At 36.6% G+C, this 10,260-nt stretch overlaps 1 protein-coding gene across 6 annotated transcripts in view; it reads left to right on the plus strand.

The window, feature by feature from the left end:
- sif (guanine nucleotide exchange factor still life) overlaps positions 1-9,450 on the plus strand; it is a 544,491-nt gene extending 535,041 nt beyond the window's left edge. For all 6 annotated transcript variants that reach the window (XM_076204845.1, XM_076204847.1, XM_076204849.1 and 3 more), the window contains one exon: positions 4,652-9,450. In XM_076204845.1, coding sequence (XP_076060960.1) covers positions 4,652-5,565 — 914 coding nt within the window. In that variant the 3' untranslated portion in view covers positions 5,566-9,450. The remainder of the gene's footprint in view (positions 1-4,651) is intronic.
- Positions 9,451-10,260: the final 810 nt, after the last annotated feature.

Here is a 10,260-nt window from a genome sequence, read left to right on the forward strand (position 1 = left end):
TTTCTGCTCTTCTTATCTCGGTCTTCCACTTCTATCATAATCATCTCTACTGTATTCTTTCCATATATGACACCTTTCACGTTTATATCCTTCTTAGTCAGGAACATAACTCCACCCCCTTGTTTTTTCTCTCTGTTTCTAATCCAATAATTGTATGTATCATGTCCTACACTGTTGGGTGGTAGTGGGCCTTTTAATTTTGTTTCTACAATTCCCATTATGTCCGGTTCTTTTTCTTTCAAATAATCATTCAGTTCATTCAATCCTGTTATCAATCCATCTATATTTGTGTAAGACACTCTTAGTTTTCTGCCACTTCCATTGTATTCTCTGTTTCCCTTATGTTTTTCTTTAGTATGTCGAACTGCTTTATTTTCATGTTCACTACTCTCCAATAGAATCTCTCTTTCTCTGACTCCGTTCTTTCCTCGTTTTTTGCCTTAGCTTCAATTCTTTTCTGCTTTTCTGCCTCTCTTTCCTCCTTATTCATTTCTCTTTTTATCCATACCTTTTTATATTGATCATTTGTTGCTAGTTTCCCTGTCTTGGATAGAATTTTCTCTGCTGTTGTTTGTGACCTGAATTTAATCTTAATTGGTCTGGTCTTATCTGTACTATATTTTCCGAGTCTGAATTTTTCCTCAATTTCCTTTATAATTTCTGGTTCATCTTCCTGGACTAATTTTAATAAACTGCTTACTCTTTCATTTTCCTCCTTGATTCTTGCAGTTCTATCTGGGTTATGTTTCTCTTCCATTCCTAATATAATTATACATTTCTTTTTGTCAGCTAATTCTCTTACTATATTCTCCTTCTGTCTCATCACTTTAATAACTGAGTCTTCATTATGTTCTTTCAATTGCTGTTTGACTATGTCAGTGAATGAAACCTTATTCCCTTCTTGAGTTATTCTCCAATTTTTAGCTTCTGTAGCTAGTTTCTCTCTGTTTTCATTACTATTCTTCTTCAATTTCTCATTCTCCTCCTTTACATTTCCTAACTGTCTTTTTAGGTCCTCTATTTCTTCAGTTAAGTTTCTGTTAGCCTTCTCTAGTTGTTCCAACCTTTCAATTCTTTGAAAAATGGAGTCTACGTTACCTAACTTACGCTCCAAGTCCTCGATCACCTTATCAACTCTCTCCTCTAGTCTTATCAGTCGGGGGGGGGGGGTTGTGTCCCCCCCACCCTCTTTAAATCCCTGGAACATATTCTCGTCACTTTCTTCTGTATTGCTCCTCTCTATACTTCTAATCTTTACATTTTTATTAGACATTTGATCCTCGCTAAGTCTTTTGTTTACCTTCCGCTTGTCTGGCTGGTCAAAGTCTACTCCCTCCTCATTTCCTTCCATTTCCCTCAGTAATCCCTCCCCTTTTCCTCTTTCCCTACGTTCCCACTACTCCACGAGCAATTTCCCCCCCACCCTGCAAAAACACTAGGCACTTCTCTTTGCGTTGGGATCCACAGACTTCACTTTTCTTCAGAACGTCTTCTAAGCCGTCCATTCGTTGAAGTGTGTGTGTGTGTGTGTATTTATCCGGGGCTGAATTATTTTAATATAATGCGGCATATAATTATCTAATCAAATTAGAATATTCAAACTTTCGAAACTTTTGGCCAGTGGCCAACTCATTTATTTATTTTAGGTGAATGTTGGGTATTATGTGGTCGGACTAATTCACATTAGGTTAAGGTTACACATAAGAAATCTGAAGAAACAAAGACAAATTATTGTCATATCAATATAAATATTGTAAACGTCATAGGAAGTGTTGGGATTTTTTTCCCAACCGTAATCATTGGATACCTAAGTTGCATACTGCAATGCACCTATATGTATGATGTGTGTCCATAGAGAAACAATCCGAGTAGGGTAGACTCTTATGCCGTCAATTTTTTATGGACTTTGGTGACATCCCTATGGATCGGAGTCACGTAGGATTTTTTTTAAGATTTGGGACAAATATCTATGGAGAAAAGAATATCAGACTTCTACTACTTGCAGAAATCATGCTTTCATCGTCACCCCGTTCTGCCACCCTTCTTATCTCTCCTGTATCACATCTATGACTACCTCTTCGGCGTAATATTGTTTTCAAGGACAGAATCACTAGTTATAACCGAAGAAGTACGAATACATAAAGAAATTGTGTGCCACAATATACAATTAGAATTTATCCCAATGTGTCGGCTTAGGAACACATGTTGAGTATCATTTATCCGAAATATCGGGCTAGAAAGTGTTATTTTTTCGAATTTTGACCTATGCATATACATAAGGATACCTTGGGATGGGACGCAATGCTAAATACGAAACTGTGTTTTATACCTTGAATGCATAACCTGAAGGTAAACATGTGCAATGATTATATAATTTAGTGCATGGAACAAAGTTAGTATGCATGCAGCAGCGATCGGCGTCGGCAACAGCGGTGTGGTGAGGCTCTATGGAATAACAGCATATTTCGTCGAGGGACACAAGTGAACTTATAACAGGAAAGTAACTACATAATGAAGATCCCAGCATGAGTAAGGTTAACAGCTACATAGTTAGATTTAGTAATAGAAATTGGGACTAATTAATGTTGTTACTGTTATTATTATTACAATTGTTGTTATTACTTTTATTATTATTGTTGCTATTTAGTTCATAGATGAAAGGACAAGAAATGGATGTAGGATGGGTGCATGCCTTTGACCACACCTCCTTTTGCTGTGTGTATGTATGTATATGTATTATTTTTATGAAAGATGTATTAGGTAGAATGGGAAGAGTGTGAACACTAGTTTTTTTTTTTTTTTTTTTATCAAACTCAAATATATGAACTCCACTCCCTTCTCCCCACCCACCAAAAATAAATAAGTATATATTTGAGTGGTGAAGAGTGAAGATCTTGTTTTATGTGAAGTACTGTAGTATAACAGTCTTAGTCAAGCTAGGCAAAAATAGAAAAAATCTAATGCTAAGTTCTCTCTAGGCATTCAGGCCCACTACCAATTATTTATGCCTACAGTATGCCCAGATGGTACAGGTAGAAAGATAAAGTTAAAAAAAAAAAGTAATCCTACTTAAGCAAACTACAAAGTAATGTCGTAACACATTCGTAAAATTCAACAAGAACCCACTGTGTTGGATAAGAAGAAATGAAATAAATGATATCCATATATTTCGATCACGGACTGTGATCCTCTTCAGTGGAATACAGAGTAGTGGAGCAAAAGGCATGTCTTATGTACAGTAAAAGAAGGAACATGGATAGGACTCAGGTAGCGTCTAATGCTTTGCGGGGCAGGTCACCCGCCTTCACCAAAGATGGTAATAATTTGTTGACTGCCCAGGTAGTAATGCAATCAGGTGACCATTGTCCATATGATATATTGAAATTAGGAAATTTATTTATCAAGGATGATTCTATTATTTTCCTTTTAAAACTGCACTTTGAATTAAAGATAATTTTTGCTTCGTTCCAATCTATACGATGGCCTTCCTTGTCTACGTGTTGGAAGACAGCGGAATTTTGTTGTGCATATTTGACTGAAAGAACACAAAAATTCAGTCAAATATGCACAACAAAATTCCGCTGTCTTCCAACACGTAGACAAAGAAGGCCATCGTATAGATTGGAACGAAGCAAAAATTATCTTCAATTCAAAGTGCAGTTTTAAAAGGAAAATAATAGAATCATCCTTTATAAATAAATTTCCTAATTTCAATATATCATATGGACAATGGTCACCTGATTGCATTACTACCTGGGCAGTCGACAAATTATTACTATCTTTGGTGAAGGCGGGTGACCTGCCCCGCAAAGCATTAGACGCTACCTGAGTCCTATCCATGTTCCTTCTTTTACTGTACGTGATCGAAATATATGGATATCATTTATTTAATTTCTTCTCTACTTAAGCAAGATATAAACTTGTGTCTTGCTCATTAATATGAAAGGAGTCTTCTGAGAGGACAAATAGCTAGATTTTTTTGTGTTAGGAAGGTTTCCATAAAGAGGAAACCTCATATGGGGAACACAAAAAAGTCAAATATCTGTCAAGGAAGGCTCCAAGTTATTTCTTCCTCCCAGAGCCTAGAGGAGTTGAAGAATTTACTTTTTGCATGGTATCATATGGGCAACCCCCAACTCAGGGAGAAACATATATGTTGAGATATTACCACACTTGCCGGCATATAAGATGTCTCATAATTCACCAGGTTCACTTTGCAAACAATACATGCTTGATCAGAATCACCATTGCTATATCCATCTCTATTCCTACTAACAAAACTATTTTTAAGTAACTTTTGATAAATCTATCATGAAACAAAATTTTTCCTCATAATGCCTCATAAAGTAGGGGTGCATTTTCTACAGAGGTGTCTTATATGCCAGCTAATATAGTGTACTGTATATGTTATACACATATGTATGTTTGTATATATTGTTCTTTGAAGGAAGATATGTGGCTTGCAGAATTATGTGACGTTTTGCATAGCTTGAAATGTTTTGTCATTTAACTGCATTGAACTGCATCTTCATTTTCTTTTTATGATGATGGATGATTTAAATATGATGAGACAAGCTTGTCATAAACCATATATTTGATGACAGAAGTTACGTATATATATTTTTTTTAATAAATTTATTCTACTCACCAGGTGGACCCCAATTGGTGGAAGAGCAGCTCAAATTCAGTACTACTCAACCCAGGAAGACCATTTGTGTGGACAACATTATGGTAGGGCACACAAGATCAAATTATAGTAAGAGAATGCCAGCACCCACTCCAAGGACTAAATACAGTGAAAGGGGAACACATTCATCAGTGATGATGGGTGATCATTGGAATGGGATGTTAACATCAACTGTTAGAACAGATTGCAGAAAGGGATCAGGACTGTATACTTTACCAAGAGCCAGTCACAGAGAAAAATGTGAAACTGTATATCCAAGAAGCAACATTTACAATGGGGAGAGAAATGGGGTTTTGATGTCAGCTACTAGAACAGATAATAAAGAGGAACCAACAGCATATGTGTCAGCCAAAATAAATCACAGAGAGAGATTGGAGACAGCATCTCTAAGAAGTAGCAGTCATGGAGGTGGAGTAATGCCATCAACTGTCAGAACTGATTATAGACAGAGGCCAATAGTGTATAGTTCACCCACAGTCAGTTATGGAGAGAGATTGGAGACAGTGTCTCTAAGAAGTAACAGTTACAATAAAGGGAATAATTCTACTGAACCTTTAAGAAGAGATTATGGTGAACTTGAATACCCATTAATTGCTAGAGGAGATTGCAGAGAAAGGTTAGGGTCATCAAAGAGCAGTGATCCAAGAGACAGCCATACCAAATGGAAATTTGTGAATAACCACAGTTTAAGTGACAGTGAATTCAGAAAAAGGACTGAAATGCAGGACTCTAGGATAAAGACACCCCATCTTGTTATGGAGTCATATGGTGTACTAGGAGGTGAAGTACAAGGAGCTAGAATGCAGACCATGACTGCTGGAGGAGAACCAGCAATCACTATTGACACTTTACTACAGCAGTTAAGAGCATTGTCCTAAAACCTTTAAGCTCACACAGGTAGGAGTAAACATTTCCTCTGTAGATAATTATTTGACATTCCCTGTCATTATTGGAAATATATTTTTTCATGTTGCCATCAGTCAATCAAGCTCTTGCCCTCATTCTCTTTTGCAGGAGACTTACAGTCCACAAGAAGCTGACAACAACCACTAGTTCAACCCATAAGTCACTCATTGAGGAGATTTAGTGGAGCTGTCTGGAGTGAGTGTAGGACAATGTAGAACATAATGTATTTATCTAATTGTAAAATATAATAAAGGAGCTACACTTGCGGGGGACCTGTCTCTTTCTCTTGAAGTATCATATCTAGTTTTGAACTCACTTATTGTGTCAGTGTGCATAAATGGAATATCTCAGATGAGCTATTCCAGGAGTTTAATGCAAATATCTTGAAAACTGTTTTTTGACATCTTTCAGACATGTGATATATAATTTGTTCCCATGACCTCATGATGCTTTCCTTTCCTAAAGATGGTGTTCAACTAGTACCTCACAATTGACTACTATGGAAATTGGAGCATATTGGAGGACAAAAAAGTAAATTAAAGATTTCCTTAAGGGCAAATACATGAGACCATTTGTAAAGGTCAAGATGTCAGGATGGGGCTCTGACTGCTGGGGTCCCACAAGGATCAGTACTAGTACCTATAATGTACCTTATCCATGTAAATAACATGATGGAAGGTGTAATGAGCTACACTGACATGTTTCTGGATAATACAAATATTATGAGAACAGTAAGAGAAAATGAGGACTGCAGGTTGTTGCAAAAAAAAAAAAAAAATCTAGACAGATCTTGCCTGAAGCTAAGAGTGGAGAATAAATTTCAATACCAGAGAAATATATAGTATTGGAAATGGGGAATAGATAAAAAAAGACCCTCATTGAATTATCTAACCACTTCAATACAAGTCAAATATTCACCTGACGTATGATGATGCATTAGAATATGCGCATTATAGAATACAAAGTTACAGTTCTCATACTTATTCTCTTTCACCCAGAATGTTTGTAGTCACAGGAAAAAAGTGATCAATCCTGTTCAGAGAATAAGAGGGTCACTCAGCTACAACTACAAAATAGATATAATCAGGAAGCTGATGTTGGCATCCTCATATACTCACTTGCCCCTCATGACGCCTATGTAAGTGCCATTGTATTTGGGGAGTTAATGAAAAGAGAAACAGTTACAAAGGTAAAAGAGAAGAAAGATTAGGGAATGTTGATAAGATATAACAACATATTAGTAAAGTTGTGGGTCAGATACACTGATTGCTGAAGAACATAAAGATGTTTTCACTGCATGGATGAAGAGATGGTAAAAAATCAAAACAAAACAGCCTAATCTACCTTAGATTGGAATTTACAGCTGTGGTATGGTTTTACACAAAGTGCACAATATAAGCAAGAGAATATGAAGAGCAGTAACCAAAATGGCTCCCTGCCATGCAAATAAGACATACAAGGACTGACTAGAAACACTAGACCTATAATCATTGAAAGAACAAAGAAAAAGGGTGACTTGGTTTTGGCATGTAGATATCTGAAGATTGTCAACAATACGTAGGATTTTTTTTTTGGGGGGGGGAGTGCAGAAAAAACATCTCAAGTTCATAGAAACATATTGAAAAATAGCATATGCCTAAAGAATATGAAGAAATGTGATAGCATAGATGCTGTAGAAGATGATGTAGCCCAAGCTAGAATCACATATGAATTTAAAACTAAGTATGGTAATTGTAGATTAAGAGACAGAACCCTAAGATTATAGCTCCTTTTCTGTACACTATGATTACCTACAACTAGGTAAATACAAAAACACTCCACAGTAGACCTCCAAATTCTTTACTTCACCAAACTCCCCAAGAAATCAACACGAGAGAAATCATTCAAAGACGAGAAAGAATTGGACTAGCACATCTACATTCAGGTCACTACCTTAAATTAACATGTTGATGATGATATGGTTTAACGTCACACATTCCCCCCTATCGGGAGGCTAGGACGGTGCCCCTCACAGAGGCCTTTGTAGCATGGAATTTAATGAACCATGCCCTTGGTTCAACTTCGCCGGTGGCAGGATTCGAACCGCCTTCACCTCGACCTTCGCCGCAAGTAACGACGCCCTAACCCGCTCAGCCTTACTGAATAGGCTTAGCAACATACAGCAATCTAAACTGGCATTATCCAAACCTTGTCAGTATCTGAATAGATGTGTATTGTGTACCATTTTCATTTCTTCAGAATTGAAAATTGTAGTGGAAAGTTGGGACATAATTTTACCTTGCACATCTTGAGTACTTCCCCAATCTGAACACCCTTTAGTCCAGTTAGTTTGAATATGGGAGGGATTATTGTACTCCAGTTGCCCCAGATGCAATTACCACACACAAGACAAATTAAAGAAGATTGCATGTCTGAAGGATGTGAAAAAATAATTTTCCATATAGATGCACAAATACTTGGAATAGATTAGGTGTGGTGTGAATGTGGCAAGTGGTGAGTATGGGTCTGCAGTTGGCACTCCCAGCAAGGGAGCAAAGGTTCACCCCTAGAATTAACATGATAATTGGGAATCAAGGATATAGATTAAGTTGGAACTGTACATGAATTTGAGGCTAGGTATGATAAATTGATGAAAAGGAGATGGGACCCAACAAGTGTTGCTCCTTTCCTGTATATCATAATTGGATAAATGCAGAGCACCTCATACTACACTGCCCTACACTCACCCCTTCTAGACAGTAACACAGAATCATTGAATGACTCATGGGCTGAACTAGTGGCCATGACTAGCTTCCTCGGGCCTATGGGTCTCCTTCAAGAGAACTAGGGCAATGGATGGTTTGACTGAACAACTTTCTGCATATATAGTAACAGTGAAGTAAATGAGAACATGTTTAACTTGTTAAGACTGAGGAGTTTCTCAAAACTGAATGCAATTGTATGGCATTAACCAGAACTAAATAATTAATGGGACCACACAGTGTTAGATGATTAATTCTGTCACTACAAAGACACTTGATGGATTTTATTCTGGCAAATGTTAGTTTTATTAATGTTGTTGAATGGATTTTATTCAATATAAGGAATGTCATTGTGGTAAAGGAATTAAATGATTATTGAAGGTGTAAGGGCAGATTATAGCTGTGTTAACAAGTAAAGCCAAGGTTGATTATTATTCTGAACATGAATGTGCTGGCATTTGCTAACTCAGCTTGTAGCACATGTTATGTAAAAAATACAGGTATCTTAACAGAGCAACACCATGAGTCATTGATATGTGGCAAGGATAAACAACACCTAAGAAGTAAGAGAAAGAAAAAAGTCTTAGGAGCTTGCACCAGGGACCACAGATGTGCACTAAGTTGCCATTACCAGCGTGCTTGAGCTGCCATGCCAAGTGATAAACCCTGGTTATCGAACCCAGGCCTTTATAGTCCCAAGATGAGACTGAAGCATATCTAGCCACAGTGTCACAATAATTTTAAGAGTTATAATTTCTAATTTGACCACTAATCTAGTAGTCATTTATGCCACATCGTCTACATCTTCACCTGCTTACCTTTCATTTCCATTCAATTATCAAATTTTCAAATAACATGATTATAATTTATGGATTTCATCATGAACTGAAAACCATATGAAAACTACCAAACAGAATTATATGCTTTAGGCAGTCGTAAATGGGGTGACTTCATACATTACTTGTAATTATCTTCATTTGTTATTTTTAACCTCCACATTTTTTCTGGCTAATAACTATGTTCAAAAAAATTTCTCACAAACTTATATAGGGTGATCTTATATTAAATTAAAATAAAAATTCAGACTTTCCATCAGGCATGATTTCTGATTGACAGTAATTAGATTATATATATATATATATATATATATATATATATATATATATATATATATATATATATATATATATATATATTTGCATTTACCTAGTTGTATTATACGGGAAGGGAAGCTATACTTATGGTGACCTGTCTTTGTATTTTTCAACATCTAGTATGTTCTTAAATTCTTGTATGGTGTTTGCACACACTATTGTTTCATCCAGTTTCTTCCAGACATCCACCACTCTGTGTGTGTGTGTCTGTGTAAGTATATCAAAGGTACTTTCCCACTTATAACGTGAATGATGGAATCAAATCACGCACCCCACAATGTAAACACATATAACCACTTGTCCCATCTTAGAGCCTCTAAGATATAAAGCTGTCCTTGTCCCTGTCACATTACTTGGGTTAAAGGCATTGCAGTGAGCCACAGTTCATTCTTACCAGGTCCCAATAGCTGAAGTCAATTTACTCCAACTGCTTTATCACATGACAGCCTTCCTCCTCTTCCTCGCAGAATTATACAGTATATGAAGCAGATGAGAAGACTCTTTGGGGCATATTATACTCATCCATTCAGTCTCCTTCCATTTACACTCATCTTTTATGCTCTCTTTTTTCTGTTTGACAGACAGTCCACATGCATCCAAAGCCACCTTCATTCCATTCAATTACCTCATTCTTTTTCTTCCACTTAAGTCTACTCCTACCATTCATTCCCAAATACAGATTTCTCATGACAGTTTTCATTTCTCCCTGACATTTATATGTTTCCCTTCCTCTGTAATTCACACCTACCCCTACTTCTCCATTCCTTGCTAT

This window comes from Oratosquilla oratoria, chromosome 21, assembly GCF_046742065.1.
Source record: "Oratosquilla oratoria isolate Oo_2021 chromosome 21, ASM4674206v1, whole genome shotgun sequence".
NCBI lineage: Eukaryota > Metazoa > Arthropoda > Malacostraca > Stomatopoda > Squillidae > Oratosquilla > Oratosquilla oratoria.